This window comes from Papio anubis, chromosome 20, assembly GCF_008728515.1.
Source record: "Papio anubis isolate 15944 chromosome 20, Panubis1.0, whole genome shotgun sequence".
NCBI lineage: Eukaryota > Metazoa > Chordata > Mammalia > Primates > Cercopithecidae > Papio > Papio anubis.
Window position 1 is genome coordinate 44,759,818 of NC_044995.1, and position 18,362 is coordinate 44,778,179.

General features: G+C 46.7%; 1 protein-coding gene across 3 annotated transcripts in view; it reads right to left on the bottom strand.

Annotated features, from left to right (window-relative positions):
* The window catches only part of VAV1 (vav guanine nucleotide exchange factor 1), an 80,220-nt gene that overhangs the window by 27,803 nt on the left and 34,055 nt on the right, over positions 1–18,362 (bottom strand). For 2 of the 3 annotated variants that reach the window (XM_031660047.1, XM_031660046.1), the window contains exons 2-8: positions 6,076–6,192; positions 5,227–5,285; positions 5,048–5,116; positions 4,606–4,714; positions 4,419–4,514; positions 1,478–1,546; positions 1,203–1,306 (exon numbers count right to left, since the gene is read on the bottom strand). In XM_031660047.1, coding sequence (XP_031515907.1) covers positions 1,203–1,306; positions 1,478–1,546; positions 4,419–4,514; positions 4,606–4,714; positions 5,048–5,116; positions 5,227–5,285; positions 6,076–6,192 — 623 coding nt within the window. The remainder of the gene's footprint in view (positions 1–1,202; positions 1,307–1,477; positions 1,547–4,418; positions 4,515–4,605; positions 4,715–5,047; positions 5,117–5,226; positions 5,286–6,075; positions 6,193–18,362) is intronic. The other variant, XM_031660048.1, reaches the window with a different exon arrangement.

Genomic DNA, 18,362 nt, shown 5'->3' on the forward strand with positions numbered 1-18,362 from the left:
GAGAGGACAGGCCACCAGGTAAGGGTGGCTGGCATCAAGATCGGGCAGAGGCCGGCGTCAGCCTTGGCCTCGCTCTTCCCAGCTGGAGAAGAAACCTGACTCTCAGTTTCCCCATCTGTGAAATGGGAATAACAATAGCATTTCCCACGCGAGGCTATTGTAGCATTATCTCATTTAACGCCACGGTAATCTCACCACAGCACCTTGTATTGTCTCTGCCCAATGTTTGTCTATTTTTATTTTATTTTATTTTATTTTATTTATTTTTGAGATAGAGTTTCACTCTTGTCACCCAGGCTGGAGTGCAGTGGTGCGATCTCAGCTCACTGCAATCTCCACCTCCCGGGTTCAAGCGATTCTCCTGCCTCAGCCTCCTGAGTAGCTGGCATGACAGGTGCCCGCTACCGCGCCTGGCTAATTTTTGTATTTTTAGTAGAGTTGGGGTTTCACCATGTTGGCCGGGCTGGTTTCCAACTCCTGATCTCAAGTGATCTGCCCTCCTTGGCCTCCCAAAGTGCCGGATTTACAGGTGTGAGCCACCACACCTGGCCTATTTTTTATTTTTGAGACAGAGTCTTGCTCTGCCGCCCGGGCTGCAGTCCAGTGGCGTGATCTTGACTCACTGCAACCTCCACCTCCCGGGTTCAAGCAATTCTCCTGAGTAACTAGGATTACAGGCGCACGCCACCACGCCCGGCTAATTGTTTTTTTGTATTTTTAGTTGTGTTTTAGTTGTATTTTCAGGCGATGCAGACAGGGTTTCACCATATTGGCCAGCCTGGTCACGAACCCCTGACCTCAAATGATCCACCCACCTCAGCCTCCCAAAGTGCTGGGATTACAGGCCTGAGCCACCGTACCTGGCCAATGTTCCTTCATTTAACAAATACTTATTGAGCACCTACTATGTGCCAGGCCCTGTGTGCATCCGTATATTCCACCCTCACCACCAGCCTAGGAGGCACATTCCTGTGACCCACTGATGTACAGATGAGGAAGCAGAAGCACAGAGAGGTTAAGTGACTACGCAGTGCCACACAGCAGAGCTGGGAATTGAACCAGAGATGGGCAGCCCCTCGCCCATGAGCACACAGCACAAAGTCTTCCCTGTCCAGTGGTGTCTGAGGGTAAGGTCTCTCGAATGCCCAGCCTAGGCAAGGCAGAGTGACCCCAGTGCTTCAGTCTGGCCAGCTGAGTCTCACCTCTCCTTGTATTTGATGAAGACCTGGTAGAGATTGGCTGCGCCAGGGGTGCCCAGGGCTTCCTTCATCTCCTTTAGGAAGTGAGTATGAACACGAAGCAGGTCCTACTCGGAGGGAAGGGTGAGGGCTGGGACCAGAGCCCAGGGCTCAAGGGGCCAGGCAGGAAAGGGGCCCCATGCTGTTCAACTCCCAACCCCTGTACTCCAGGGACAGGTAGGGGCAGTAAGTTGTCCGCACTAGACAGACCCAAGAGGGCTGGGGATCAGCTGGCTCACCTCAATGTTGATAAAGATGATCTCAATGTCTTGAGGTTTCAGGAACCGTTGCAGGGGCTTCATGAAATGCTGCAGGGAAGGGAGAGAAGGATGATGGAAGACAAGATTCCCTCCTCCAGACCAGTCTCAGAGAGACAGGGGAAGGAGACAGAGAGGGAGATAAAGAGAGGGAGCGTGTCCACACAAAAACTTGTACAAGAATGTTCACAGCGAAATTATTCATAATAACCCAAAAGCAGAAATAACCAAAATGCTTATCAATGGGTGAATGGATGTATAAAATGTGGTCCGGCCAGGTGCGGTGGCTCATGCCTGTAATCCCAGCACTTTGGGAGGCCGAGGCAGGTGGATCACGAGGTCAGGAGTTCAACACCAGCCTCATCAAGATGGTGAAACCCCATCTATACTAAAACTACAAAAATTAGCCGGGCACGGTAGCAGGTGCCTGTAATCCCAGCTACTCAGGAGGCTGAGGCAGAAGAATCACTTGAACCTGGATGGCAGAGGTTGCAGTGAGCCGAGATCATGCCACTACACTCCAGCCTGGGCGACAGAGTGAGACTGGTCTCAAAAAAGAAAAAAAAAAGAAAATGTGGTCCATCTGTACAATGGAATATTATTCAGCCATGAAAAGGAATGAAGCTCTGACACAGGTTACTGTGTGGATTAACCTTGAAAACACCACGCTCAGCGAAAGAAGCCAGATGCATATAAACCACATAGTATGTAATTCCCTTTATATTAAATGTCCAGAAGAGGCCAATCCACAGAGACAGGGAGTAAGCTTGTGGTTGCCATGGACTGGGGGAAGATAAGAGATTGAGGGGGGACAGCTAACGAGTTTGGAGTTTCTTTGGGGGATGATGAAAATGTTCTAAAATAAAGGCCAGGAGTGGTGGCTCACACCTGTAATCCCAACACTTTGGGAGGCCAAGGCAGGAGGATCACTTGAGGCCAGGAGTATGAGACCAGCCTGGGCAACATAGCAAGACCCCATATCTACAAAAAATTTAAAGAATTAAGCAGGGTGTGGTGGCATGTATCTGCAGCCTCAGCTCCTCAGGAGGTTAAGGCAGGAGGATCATTTGAGCCCAGGAGTTCAAAGCTGCAGTGAACTATGATCGTGCCACTGCACTCCAGCCTGGATGGGACAGTGAGATCCCATTTCAAAACAAAACAAATCAAAACAAAAGAAACAAACAAACAAAAAAAACAAAACAAATGAAAATGTCCCAAAATTAGATAGTAGTGATGACTGCATAATCTTGTGTGTATGCCAAAAACCATTGAACTGTATACTCTAAATAGATGGATTATATGTATATTAATGAAATCTCAATAAAGTTATTCTTAAAAGAAATGGAGAGATGAGGATACAGAAAAAGACTGAGCCAGGGATAAAGAGCTACAAAGGGAGAGAATGACACACTGAGGAAGAAAGTAGCAAGAGAAGACCTGGAGGGAAAAGGAGACAGAGTGAGAGATAAAGAGAGAGACAGAGAGACAAGAGGAAGAGGCCCAGTGCGGCCTCCCAAAAGGCTTGGATTACAGGAGGATTGCTTGAGCCCAGGAGTTTAAGACCAGCCTGGGTAACATAGCAAAAAAAAAAATATATATATATATATTATATATTATATATTTTTATATATTATATATTTTTATATATTTATATATAATATAATATTTTTATATATATTATATATCTTATATATACTTTATATATATCTCTCTAAATAAAGATATATGTCTTTAAAAGATAGACATATAAGCTGGGCACAGTGGCTCATGCCTGTAATCCTAGCACTTTTGGAGGCCGAGGTGGGCAGATCACTTGAGGTCAGAGTTCGAGACCAGCCCAGCCAACATGACAAAACCTTGTCTCTAGTAAAAATACAAAAATTGGTCGAGCATGGTAGTGCATGCCTGTAATCCCAGCTACTCGGGAGGCTGAAGCAGAAGGATCGCTTGAGCCCGGTAGACAGAGACTGTAGTAAAGCGAGAGCGTGCCACTGCCCTCTAGCCTGGGCAATAAGAGAGAAATCCTGTCTCCCCCCAAAAAAAGATAGATAGATAAAGATATATATCTTATAGGTATATAAGATAAAGATATATATGTCTACATATGGATTATTTATCTTGTATATTAAAAAATATATATCTATATAAAAATATATATGCCTATATTAATATATCTACATATTATTTATATTTTATATATTGTATATATTGTTCATATATGGCTCTATATAAAAACTATATATTTATATCTTATAAATATATATCATATATTATATTTTATACATATTATATGTTTATTTTATATATACTTTGTATATATTTATATATTTTCTATTTATGTATATTTATATATATATATATATATATTTTTTTTTTTTTTTTTTTGAAATTGAGTCTCACTCTATCACCCAGGCTGGAGTGCAGTGGCGGATCTCAGCTCTGCTGGCTCCGCCTCCCGGGTTCACGCCATTCTGCCTCAGCCTCCAGTGCCGTCAGAAGCACCGCTCCCTCGCCCGGCTAGTTTGCCATTTTAGTAAACGAGGGTTTCACCGTGTCAGCCGGATGATGCTGGTCCTGACGCGTGATCCATGCGATCTCAAGCCTCTTAAAGTGCTGGGATTACAGGCTTAATTGCATGGCGCCCGGCCTGATTTTTTAATTTGTATTTATTTGTTGTTTGTTTTTGTTTTTTGACTGCTTCGCCCAGAGGCCGGGAATTACCCACGTATTATATATATATATATTTATATATATATATGTCAGACTCATATTTATATATACATATGTAAGTCAGAAATCCAGAGATGGAGACAGTCACGGAAAGGAAAAGCGATGGGGGCAGGAAAAGCCTCAGCTGCCCAGAGGGGGCCGGACAGGTGGACCCGCGCATGCGCCCGGCAGGAGCTGGGTGGGAGACGCCCACCTGCTGGATGGAGCCCAGCGTGTCCGTGTACTTCTCCTCCGTCTGCTGAATCTCCCGCAGGCAGCAGCAGCGCTTGTCATACTCTGTCATCTTGGGCTGAGCGCGAGGGGAGAGAACGGTGTTGGGGGACCTGGAGCTTCCCCCGCCGCCCGCGCCCTCCCCAGGCCCGACCCTCCGCCTGGCACACCGGCATGGACACGGGCTCCGAGCGCATGAGGTCCTCATAGATCTCGTCGCCTTCCGCCTCCTCATTCTCCACGCAGTCATACAGGTCCTCATCCTCTTCCACCGTGTCGCTGTGGGTTGTGAGGTCAGGGATCCCTCGGACCTCTCCCAGATCACAGCAGGGTCCCCTCAGACCGCAGGACAGGGCTTTGTCCCCTCAAGACTCCCAGGATGGGACCTCAGACTCCAAGGGCAGGCCATGTCCCTCCAAGCCCCAGGGCAGGGCCATGTCCTCCAAGACCCCAGGGCAGGGTTGTGTCTCCCCAGACTCCCAGGCAAGGTTGTGTGCCCCAGACACCTGGGTATGACGTTATTTCCCGGAGGCCAAGACCATGTCCCCCCAGACCCTCCACCCCCAGGACGGTGCTGAAATGAGCTGTGCAGCCACAGGCCTGAGCACTCACTCGATCTGGTCGGACAGGCCACTGTAGATGTCTTCATCACCTACACTCTCCTCCTCGGTGGGGAAGGGCCTGGGGAGTCAGGAGGGTGTGAGCCAGGGGCCCGGGGTCTGGGTAGAAGTGGGGCTTCAGGGAGGGAGAGGACTGAGGCTAAATGGCCCAAGGCCCAGGTGGTTACTCACATGATCCCCCTGTTCTGGGCGATCGGGGTCCAGGACAGAGCAGACAGGGTGTAGATGACCTGTGACGAGGCAGTGGCCACCCAGTGAGCCCCTTGTACACCCCCAGAGCAGAAAACAGCCTCCAACTGCAAGGCTCTGTCTGAGGTTAGACCCCATGCCTCTTGGGAACCTAATTCGGGATATTCTCTACCTCCCCATTCCCCATACCATTGTTCCCTTAAGTGAGCCCCACCCTTTGCTCCTATCTTCATTATTTATTTATTTTTTTAAAGTGGAGTCTCACTCTGTTGCTCAGGCTGGAGTGAAGTGGCATGATCTCGGCTGTCTGCAACCTCCGCCTCCTGGGTTCAAGCAATTTTCCTGCCTCAGCCTCCCCAGTAGCTGGGACTACAGGCACCTACCACCATGCCCAGCTAATTTTTTGTATTTTTAGTAGAGACAAGGTTTAACTGTATTAGCCAGGGTGGTCTTGATCTCCTGACCTTGTGATCCGCCCACCTTAGCCTCCCAAAGTGCTGGGATTACAGGCATGAGCCACCGCGCCCTGCCCTCTATCTTTCTATTTAATCCTCACAGCCACTCAGAGAGTGCAGGATGATAATATTCCCATATTTAAGGGGAGAAACGGGGGCTCAGAGAGGCACAGCCACGTATCTAAGGTCATTCAGCAAGTGTCAGAGTGAGGACTCAAACTCAGTTCCACATATCCTAAACCAGTGCTATCTGCACCATGTATATGGCCTGGTCTGGCTTCTCTGCCTGTCCTCTGACAGCCCTTAGCTTGCCCAGTGTAGACGTCAATGGAAATGAACTGAAACTCAGTCTTTGCGCTTCAAGTGGGCAGCTCACCTTGCCAAAATCCTGCACATCGAAGAGGTCAAAGGCTTCGAAGAGCTCACTCCGCTTGAGGCCGAACTTCTCACAGCAGGTGGACAGGAAGGTTCTAATGTTCTTAAGGCACAGGAACTGTGAGGAGACAGAGAAATGAGGGTAAGGGAGGATGAAAGGGCAGGGGAGAAACTGACCCCCCAGGCCACCTGGCTTGGGGACTGGTGTGGAGGGGAAATGAAAGCATAGACCCCCTTCCACGAAACTGCATTCTCTTCTGATAAAGATTAAGCTGTGCCTGATCCAGATCTATGCTCTGCACTTTTTTATTGAGTTAAAATTGACAAAACGTAAAATGAATCACTAATGGTTAAACAAATGTGGTATATCCATACAATGGAATAGTATTCAGCCATAAAAAGGAATGAAGCACTGATTCATACTACAATGTGGATGACCTCAAAAACATTCTGAACTACACAGGAGGCTGTGATGAGTGGATCGCTGAGCCCAGGAGTTTGAGCCTGCAGTGGGCTATAATGGCACCACAGCACTTCAGTCCGGGCAATAAAGCAAGACCCTGTCTCAAACAAACAAAAAATCAGGCCTCCTGCCTCCACCTCCCAAGTACCTGGGACTACAGGCATGTGCCGCAACACTGAGCTAATTTCTGTATTTTTTGTATAGATGAGGTCTCGCTATATTGCCCAGGCTGGTCTTGAACTCCTGGACTTGAGGAATCCGCCCGCCTCAGCCTCCTAAAGTGCTGACATTATAGGTGGAAGCCACCATGCCTGGCCATCCCTGAACTTTTTTATTTCATGAGCCAAAACATTCCTTTTCTTGTTTAAGTCAGTTTAGATTGGGTTGCCATGGCCTGCAACCAAAAGATATTAACTAATGAAATGGTCGGGCACATGTAACATGGCCCCAGCTTTTGAGTATCTGGAAAAAGAAAAAGAAAGAAAGACACCTTCATATTCTTGCATTTGCCAAGTATTGGCTCATCCAACATCCCAACAGGTTCAGCACTCTCTGAAGTTCCCCAGATCCTGAAGAATTCTAACCAGCCTTCCATCCACCAGCCTCCCACAGCTTGTAGACTTGGCTCTCCCATGGCCCCCAACACTCTCCATGAAGTCAGTGTGGACCAAGAGTCCTAAAGCAGACTCATCAGGAGAGTTGGTTAAAATTCATCGTCCAAAGCCACATATTGTATGCATCTATTTATACGAAATGTCCAGTACAGGTAAATCCACACAATGGAATATTACTCAGCCATAAAAAAGGAGAAAATACTGTTCCACACTATGACATGGATGAACCTTAAAAATATGCTCAGTGAAAGAAGCGAATCACAAAATGCCATGTATTGTACAATTCTATTCATAGGAAATGTCCGGAATAGTTCTGAGACTAGAAGTCCAAGATCAAGGTGTTGGTAGGATTGGTTTCTTCAAAGCACAGGTCCCATTCTGTGAAATGAAACAGCACAGCCAGGTGTGGTGGCTCAAGCCTGTAATCCCAGCACTTTGGGAGGCCGAGACGGGCGGATCACGAGGTCAGGAGGTCAAGACCATCCTGGCTAACATGGTGAAACCCCGTCTCTACTAAAAAAAATACAAAAAACTAGCCGGGCGAGGTGGCGGGCGCCTGTAGTCCCAGCTACTCGGGAGGCTGACGCGGGAGAATGGTGTAAACCCAGGAGGCGGAGCTTGCAGTGAGCTGAGGTCCGGCCACTGCACTCCAGCCTGGGCGGCAGAGCAAGACTCCGTCTCAAAAAAAAAAAAAAAAAAAAAAAAAAAAGAAACAGCACATCACAAAGTGTTTTCACAGATCACTTGTTTCTAGTTTTTAGGACTGGATATTCATACGTTCCTATGGGCTCGATAGGTTCAGAAACATAACTGCTTATATTTTACAAAAAGAGTATTTCAAACTTGTTGAACCAAAACACAGGTTCAGTTCTGTGATATAAAACAGCACATCACAAAGTGTTCTCATGGATAGTTTTTCGTTTTTGTTTTTGAGACGGAGTCTCACTTTGTCCCCCAGGCTGGAGTGCAATGGCGCGATCTCAGCTCACTGCAACCTCTGCCTCCCGGGTTCCAGCAATTCTCCTGCCTCAGACTCCTGAGTAGCTGGGATTATAGGCGCCCACTATCACACCCAGCTTATTTTTGTGTTTTTAGTAGAGATGAGGTTTCACCGTGTTGGTCAGGCTGGTCTTGAACTCCTGATCTCAGGTGATCCACCTGCCTTAGCCTCCCAAAGTGCTGGGATTACAGGTGTGAGCCACCGCGCCTGGCCAGCTTGATTTTACTTTTTAGGACTGGATATTTGTAGATTCCTCTAAGGGCTCGTTTCAGTAGACAGTCACCTTCTCTCTGCACTGTGATGTGGTCTTGCCCTGCCTGTGCCCTGGTTTACTCTTGTTATAAGGACATCAGTCATAGTGCATTAGCCCACACAGATGACCTCGTTCTAACTTAACTACCTCTGTAAATACTCTATATCCAAATACAGCCACATTCTGAGACACTAGGAGTTAAGACTTCAATGTATACATTTTGAGGGACACGGTTTGACCCATTACACAAAAGAAACTGTATTCCAAGAAGAGAGAACAGTGCATGCAATAGTCCTGAGGCAAGACCTTGCTTAACATGTTGGAGGAACAGCAAGGAGGCCCATGTGGCTGGAGGTAGAGTGGGTGAGGAGGAAGAAGAGAGGAGGACAGGGAGATGACCAAGACATTTATTATGAGAAAATAAATTTCTGCTGTTTAAGCCTCCAAGCTTGTGGTACTTTGTTATGGCACCCACGCAAACAAATACACCCTGATATCCAGAAGAAAGTTCCTTGCTGGCGGGGCGTGGTGGCTCACGCCTGTAATGCCAGCACTTTGGGAGGCCGAGACGGGCGGATCATGAGGTCAGGAGATCGAGACCATCCTGACTAACACAGTGAAACGCTGTCTCTACTAAAAATACAAAAATTAGCCGGGCGCAGTGGTGGGTGCCTGTAGTCCCAGCTACACGGGAGGCTGAGGCAGGAGAATGGTGTGAACCCGGGAGGCGGAGCTTGCAGTGAGCCGAGATCGCACCACTGCACTCCAGCCTGGGCGACAGAGCGAGACTCCATCTCAAAAAAAAAAAAAAAAAAAAAAGAAAGTTCCTTGCTAACTTCGTCTTTCCTCAAAGTACACATTTTCTATGACACCTCCTCTAACCACCCTATTTTAAATCACACTCCCAGGTTGACATGAGCCCAGGAGTTCAAGACCAGCCTAGTCAACACACAGAGACCCTGTCTCCACAAAAAATAAAAAGTCAGCTGGGTGTGGTGGTGCACACCTGTAATCCCAGCACGTTGGGAGGCAGAAGTGAGACAATCACTTGAGCCCAGGTGTTCAAAATCAACCTGGGGCCACATAATGAGATCCCATCTCTACAAAAAAAATTTAAAAATTAGCCAGGCATGGTGGTGCATACCTGTAGTCCCAGCTACTTGGGAGGCTGAGAGAGGAGGATTGTTTGAGCCTGGGAGGTGGAGGCTGCAGTGAGCCATGACTGTGCCACTGCACTCCAGCCTGGGCAACAGAGCAAGATCCCATCTCAAAAAATAAATATATACATAAATTAATTAAAATGTAATAAAATCCCACTCCCCTACTCTGGCGTTTTCTATCCCGTTAGCTTTGCTTCACTTGTGTTTATTGTTCATCTCACCCAAATAAAATGTCAGTTTGAAGAGGGGAAGACCATCATTCTGTTTCTGGAATGCCCAGCAACTATGACAGTGCCTTGTGTGGAGGAGGCCCCTGGTATATGTTTGTTAACTGGATGGATGGAGGTGGGTCCTGGGAATATGCATATTAACACTCTCGTTAGGTGATTCTGACATACCTGCAAACCCCTACTCTGTGCCCCTAATGTAACAATATTTGCAATTTTTTTTTTGGCTGGGCGCAGCGACTCATGCCTGTAATCCCAGCACTTTGGAAGGCTAAGGCAGGCAGATCACTTGAGGTCAGGAGTTCAAAACCAGCCTGGGCAACATGGTGAAACACCATCTCTACTAAAAATACCAAAAAAAAAAAAAAGAAAAAGAAAAAAGAAGCCAGGCATGGTGGCAGGCACCTGTAATCCCAGCTACTCAGGAGGTGAGGCAGGAGAATCGCTTGAACCCAGGAGGCGGAGGTTGCAGTGAACTGAGACAGCATCACTGCACTCCAGCCTGAGCAACAAGAGTGAGACTCCATCTCAAAAGAAAAAAAAAATTGCATTTCTTGGATGCCTACTACGCATGGTTAGGCAGTCAGATTAACTCCATTCTCATAACCACACTGTGAGTGTTTATGCCTTTTTGAGATGGAGTCTTGCTCTGTCACCCAGGCTGGAGGGTGGTGGCACCATCTCAGCAACTTCCGCCTCCCAGGTTCAAGCGATTCTCCCACCTCAGCCTCCTGAGTAGCTGGAACTACAGGTGTGTGCCACCACGTCCAGCTGATTTTTGTATTTTTTGGTAGAGATAGGGGTTTCACCATGTTGTCCAGGCTGGTCTTGAATGCCTGACCTCAAGTAATGCACCTGCCTCAGCCTCCCAAAGTGCAGGGATTACAGGCATGAGCTACCACGCCCATCTATGTCCATTTTACCTAAAAGAAAGCAGGCTTAGATTGGTGTAAGGGTTCTGCTTGAGATTAACAGCAAGAGTAAGTTAGGGGAGGAGCTGCAATTAAATTCCGAGATGGTGTGAATCTAGAACCCACGTTGTGTGTGTGTGTGTGTCTGTGTGTATGTGTGTGTGTGTGTGTGTGTATGTGTGTGACAGAGAGAGAGAGACAGAGAGAAAGATGCTCTCACTCTGTTGTCCAGGCTGGAGTGCAGTGGTGCAATCATAGCTCACTGCATCCTTCGCCTCCTGGGCCCAAGCAATGCTCCCAACTCAGCCTCCCGAGTAGGCAGGACAACAGATGTGTGTGTGCCACCACACCTAGCTAATTTTAAAAATGTTTTTGTAGAGACAGAGAGTTTCATTATGTTGCCCAGGCTGGTCCTCAAGCAGTCCTCCTGCCTCAGCCTCGCTAAACGTTGGTTATTACGCGTAGGAGCCACAACTCCCAGCTAAGCCCGCTTTCTTAACCACAGCCTTTTCTCTTTACCTTGTGTGTAGTGGAAGCTAGCATGGGCTTCCACCCACCGTGCTCTCAATTTTCAGCATGCTACAGGGATAACAGGGACTCCTCCCAGCAACTCTTCAAGGTAAGTAATATTATTATCCTCATTTTACAGAGAAGGAAACTGAGGTGAGACACACAGCTGGGATGCAAACTCAGGCAGCATGACTTCCAAGCCTGTGTCTGACCATTATGCCATAGCTGTGTGTGCCCGCGTGCGACTTGATTTGATACTTAGTGTCTGTTGTAACCCTGTTTCTCTCACTTCCATGTGTAGAATGTATCATCTTCTCAATTGCTGCCACAGTCTATGTAACCCGTTACATATGGAACATGAACTTTAACTTTAACTCTTTTGTGCTTAAGAAGAGAACTTTCCATCCTCCTACAAAACTAAGCTCATATGCTACAAACAGAAGCAACTGTCTGACGGGTGTAATGGCTCATACCTGTAATCCCAGCACTCTGGGAAGTCGAGACGAGAGGATCACTTTGAGGTCAGGGGTTTGAGACCAGCCTGAGCAACGTGGAGAGACCCTGTCTTTACAAACATTTCAAAAATTAGCCTGGTGTGACGGCCAGTAGTCCCAGCTACTCAGGAGGCTGAGGCAGGAGCATCACTGGAGCCCAGGAGGTAGAGGCTGCAGTGAGCTATGATCACGCCACTGCACTCCAGCCTGGGCAACACAATGAGACCCCGTCTCAAAATAAATAAATAAATAAATAAATAAATAAATAAATAAATAAATAAGCAAGCAACTGTAGAATAAAAATGGTTCAAACAATGTTATTACATTCTAGGCAGATTCTGTTGCTTGCCCAAGGCTCTGACCCAAGATGTGTTCTCTCTTTGTCAAAAAGAGACATTTGCAACAGAGACACATGAAAGATGCGGCAGCAACTCACTATTCATTCCTGATCAAAAGAAAGAGGGGGAAAAATCTCTTTAAAGTAAAGTTCTTAGGCTGGAACTTTGTAACCTGATAAAGAAGGTCTTCCAAAAACCTAGACTGAAAGACCATACTTCATTAACGAGATGTTGAAAAGATTCCCTTTGAACCGAACGACGCAAGGGAATCCGCCATCACCATTTCTCTTTTTTTGAGATTTGAGTCTCAAGCTCTGCAGCTCCGGGTTGGGAGTGCAGTGGCCGGATCTCAGCCTCACTGTAAAGCCCGCCTCCCGGTTCACGGTATTCTCCCCGCCTCAGCCTCCCGGTGAAGACTACAGGCTCATCTCGGGCCTGCCATTTTTGTATTTCTAGTAGAGACGGGTTTCTACTCAGTTCGCCAGGATGGTCTCGACCTCCTGCACCTCATGATCCGCCCCATCTCGGCCTCCAAAGTGCTGGGATTACAGGCTTGAGCCACCAAGGCCAAGCGAAGCATCACCATTTTATTCAACATTGTATTGAAGATCTCAGCGTGTACTGCAAGACAAGACAGAAGGGGTGCGGAAAGAAAAGAAAGAAAGAAAGAAAGAAGAAAGAAAGAAAGAGAGAAAGAAAGAGAGAAGAAAGTAGAAAAAGAAAGAGAAAGAAAGAGAGAAAGTAACATATTGCCGTTATTTTTCTGTTACATTACATGTTTATGCTGTTTCTGTTGAGAGGAGGAGGAAGAGAAAAGAAAGAAAGAGAAGGGAGAAGAATGAAGAAAGAAACGAAATAAACAGGGCCCATTTTGACAGAAATAAATAAATCAATCATAGAAAAACTCAAACATGGAATAGACAAACTGGCCGGAAACAATGAAACTGACTAGCAGCGGGCTGAATCCAAAATCAATATACAAAGTGTACTAAGTGTCAGTACATAAGCAAAAATAACTCACAAATTGTTTTTTTTTAAAAAAAAAAAGATAACGTGTGAAATCCTAGAGTAAGCAAAACTAACCTATGATGAGAGAAATCAAACCAGTGGTTGCTTCTGGGGCAAGAGAGAAGGTAGAGATTGACTCACAGAGGCCGCAAGTGGTGGAAATGTTCTGTTTTGATAAGGGTGTGGATTGCACAACTGTCCACAGTTGCTAGAACTGATTGAATGGTAAAATGAAGAATTTAGCATTTCACATAGAGAAATCAGACTTTGATTTTAAAAGGATACTATTGACCATAGTCTAGAAGATGTGAAGCAAACCGATATAAAGCTAGTGACCTAAACAAAATAGAATGTATACAAGTTCCTTTCTAGCAAGACTCAATGTTTTGTTTTATTTATTTATTTATTTATTTATTTTTTTGTTTGTTTGTTTTGTTTTGTTTTGTTTTGAGACAGAGTCTCGCTCTGTCGCCCAGGCTGGAGTGCAGTGGCCGGATCTCGGCTCACTGCAAGCTCCGCCTCCCGAGTTCACGCCATTCTCCTGCCTCAGCCTCCTGAGTAGCTGGGACTACAGGCGCCTGCCACCGCGCCCAGCTAATTTTTTTGTATTTTTAGTAGAGACGGGGTTTCACTGTGGTCTCAATCTCCTGATCTTGTGATCCGTCCGCCTCGGCCTCCCAAAGTGCTGGGATTACAGGCGTGAGCCACCGCGCCCGGCTGTTTTGTTTTATTTTATTTATTCATTCATTGATTTATTTTTAGAGACAGGATATCACTCTGTCACAAAGGCTAGAGTGCAGTGGCACGATCATAGTTCACTGTAACCTTGACCTCCTGGGCTCAAAAGATCCTCCTGCGTCAGTCTCCCAAGTAGCTGGGACTACAGGCCTATGCCACCATAACTGGCTAATTTTTTTTAAAGATTTTTTATAGAGATAGGGTGTCACTATTGTCACCCAGGCTGGTCTTCAACTCCTGGCCTCAAGCGACTCTCCCACCACAGGCTCTCAAAGTGCTGAGATTACAGGTATGAGCCACTGCACACAGCCCCAAGACTTAAAGTTTTAAAATCTTCAGTTCTCTCCAGAATTGAGCCATAGATTTAATGCAATTACAATTAAAAACCCCAGAATGTTTTCTCCTTGAACTTGACATACAAATCCTAAGATTTGTATAAAACACCTCAGTCATGCGTAGCCAATATACTCCTACAGAGGGAAAATAAAGGGTACAAGTCCCACCAAATATCAAGACACCATAAATCCACAGTAATTAAGACAATGTGTTTGTAGTTGCCAGCCTCCAAGACGGCCCCTAATGGTCCATAGCTCCTAGTATTCATACATAAGTTAAAAATGCCCTTTTGTAATCCCCTCTCACATTGAACCAAGACTGGCCATGTGTCACAAAAAGGATAGGGTGGAAGTAACAAGATGTGAGTTCTCAAGACTAAATAATGAAACATATTGAAACTCCACTTTGGTGTCTTGGACCACTCACCAGCGACCATGTTGTGAGGCCACTCAATCAGTCCTGTGGGGAGCCCCAGGTGGAGAGGAGCTGAAGCTCTATGTGACCCAGCCATTCAGGAAGTAGATCCTCCAGCTGAAGCCTTCAGATGACTGCAGCCCCAGCCGACATCTGTGTGCAACGTCATTAGAAACCCCAAATGTGAACTGCCTAGATGAGCTATTTCAGAATTCCTGACGCAGATAATCCATAAGCATAACAAATGGTTGTTTTACACAATTAAGTTTGGGGATAGTTTGTTACCCGGCAATAAATAGGTAACATAAGGAGAAAGACCAATGAACCAACATGAAGGGTTTATGCCTACTGTCTCATGTTGTTGTAATTCAATTATATAATGCATAAAAAAAGCTGGACGTGGCCGGGCGAGGTGGCTCACACCTGTAATCCCAGCACTTTAGGAGGCCGAGGCAGGCAGACCACGAGGTCAGCAGAGGGAGACCATCCTGGCTAACACGGTGAAACCCCGTCTCTACTAAAAATGCAAAAAAAATTAGCCAGGCGTGGCAGCGGGCACCTGTAGTCCCAGCTACTTGGGAGGCTGAGGCAGAAGAATGGCGGGAACCTGGGAGGCGGAGCTTGCAGTGAGCCGAGATCACACCACCGCACCCCAGCCTGGGCCACTGAGCGAGACTCCGTCTCAAAAAAAAAAAAAAAAAGGGCTGGACATTTCAAGTTCTGGAAATTATCATTATCATCATGATAGTGATATTATCATCAGCACCATCAACACCATCACCATTCTCGTCATTACCATTCTTATCATCATCCTCATCGTCATTATTATCACCACCATCACCATCATCGTTACTATTATAACCATCACCACCATCATTACCACAATCGTATTCATGACCATGACCATCACCACCATCATCATCATCACCATCATCATCTTAGCTCCAGCTCGGAAACCCAAGAGCATTCACCGACCCATCGATTTTTGTATTTTTGGTTGTTTTTGTTTCTGTTTTTGTTTTGAGACAGCGTCTCCCTCTGTCACCCCGGCTGGAGTGCAGTGGCGTGATCTTGGCTCACTGCAACCTCTGCCTCCCAGGTTCAAGTGATTCTCGTGCCTCAACCTCCCCAGTAGCTGGCATTACAGGCGCCCGCCGCCATGCCCAGCTAATTTTTGTATTTTCTGTTTAGTAGAGACAGGGTTTCACATTGTTGACCAGGTTGGTCTTGAACTCCTGACCTCAAGCAATCTGCCTGCCTTGGCCTCCCAAAGTGCTGGGATTACAGGCATGAGCCACTGCATCCCGTCAATTTTTGAAACTGGAAAAGACCTCAGAAATTAACTAGTTTTCAATCTTCATCACTCAGAGAGAGAAACCCAAGGAGCGAGAAGAAGGGTTTACTCAAGAGCATAAATCAAACTGAGTGTTACTGCCTCCAAGCCCTTAGTTCTATTCCTCTGCCTGCCTCGGGCAGAGGCCACTAAAGACCCACCAAAATTCGTGCTTTCTCTTCCATAATATGGAATTGCTGCTGGAAAATGGCTGCCCAGCTAAGGACTGCATTTCCCATCTCTCCTCGCATGTGGATGCAGTCATGTGACTGCTTCTGGCCAATAGAATAAGAGCATTTGTCATAAGCATCACTTTCAGGGCACTGTATTTGAGGAGAAATTACTTCTCCATACCTTCTCTCTTCCTATTTTCTGCAGGCTGAGACTCTAAGGGATGGCAAAACTGCAAATGAAAGTAGCCTGGGTCCCTGAATTACTCCGTGGGGAAAAGCCCCCTGACCTGGAACCAGAAGCACATGCATTGTACTGTTTTGTGTACAAGAAATAGATTTTTACCATGTTAAGTCACTGAAATGTCTTGTTTGTTACAGTAGCTGGTGTTATCCTAAGGAATACCCTTTGGGCCAGAGTTAGCTGTGATGTATCTGTCTGATCCTCAGAGACCTCACGACTCTCCATTCCAGCTTCTCTTGCCAATTCTTACAGTAATTATATACAGGGAGATGAATAAAGGACTGATGTCTGGGCTAAAAGTTCCTCTCCTATTTGCCTGGTGAACTCCTACTCATCCTTCAAGGCCCATCTCCAATATCTCTTCTTCCAGGAAGCCTTCCCCAGTGTCTTCAGCCAAGCAGAGTCCTCATTCTCCCCCCACTGCAGCCTCCCTTAATATGATGTCCCTCCCCATCCCAGGCCTGACAACGAAGATGCCTGTGCTGGGCTCTCTCCAGATGAAGTCAGAACCCAGGGTTGAGTCACCTCTGAATCCTGAACATCACATGGTGGCATGCAATAGTAGCCAATACAATTTATTGAATAAATAAATGAGGCTGGGCATGGAGGCTGACACCTATAGTCCCAGTACTATGCGGGGCCAAAGAGGGTGGATCACTCGAAGTCAGGAGTTCGAGACCAGCCTGGCCAACATGGTGAAATGCCGTCTCTGCTAAAAATACAAAAATTAGCTGGGCATGATGGTGCGTGCCTATAATCCCACCTACTTGAGAGGCTGAGGCAGGAGGATCACTCGAACCTGGAAGGTGGAGGTTGCAGTGAGCTGAGATTGTGCCACTGCACTCCAGCCTGGGCAACAGAGCAAGACACTATCTTAAAAAATAAAATAAAATAAAAGTAAATTAGGCCAGGCACGGTGGCTCAAGCCTGTAATCCCAGCACTTTGGGAGGCCGAGACAGGCGGATCACGAGGTCAGGAGATCAAGACCATCCTGGAGAACACGGTGAAACCCCGTCTCTACTAAAAAATACAAAAAACTAGCCGGGCGAGGTGGCGGGCGCCTGTAGTCCCAGCTACTTGGGAGGCTGAGGCAGGAGAATGGCGTGAACCCAGGAGGCGGAGCTTGCAGTGAGCTGAGATCCGGCCACTGCACTCCAGCCTGGGCGGCAAAGCGAGACTCCGTCTCAAAAAAAAAAAAAAAAAAGTAAATTAAATTAAATTACATTTTAAAAAATGAATAATAGAGTAACTAGAAGATAGTCTGTACCTCCGTTCCAGACCAGGACCAAGGTTTTGGAACAACAGTTGAAAGCATGCCTTTTCATTGCAATCCATTTATTTGCTTACAGCTGGGGAAACAGGTTCATTCTTTCAACAATGGGCACCTCAAGCTTAAGAGGTCCAAGATTGATATCATTCCCCTTTCAAACTTGCTCTCCCTCCAGCCTCTTCACCTCATAATGGCTCCATCACCACCCAGCAATTTGGCTTAGAAACCCAAGATGATTTTCAACACTCCTCAATCCTTCAGAATCAAGTTAGAGTAATTTTTTGAGACGGCATTTCTCTCTTGTCACCAGGCTGGAGTGCAGTGATGTGATCTCGGCTCACTGCAACCTCCGCCTCCTGGGTTCAAGCGGTTCTCCAGCCTCAGCCTCCTGAGTAGCTGGAGTTACAGGCGCCCGCCACCACGCCTGGATAATTTTGTGTATTTTTAGTAGAGGCAGGGTTTCACCATGTTGGCCAGGCTGGTCTAGAACTCCTGACCTCAGGGGATCCACCCACCTCTGCCTCCCAAAGTGCTGGGATTAAAGGCATGAGCCACTCTGCCCAGCCAAGTTAGAGTAATTTCATAGGAGATCGTCTACAAGCCATGAAGAAAAATTGCATGGTGGCTCACGCCTGGAATCCCAGCACTTTGGGAGGCTGTGGCAGGTGAATCACGAGGTCAGGAGTTCGAGACCACCCTGACCAACATGGTGAAACCCCGTCTCTACTAAAAATACAAAAATTAGCCGGGTGTGGTGGAATGCACCTGTAATCCCAGCTACTCGGGAGGCTAAGGCAGGAGAAT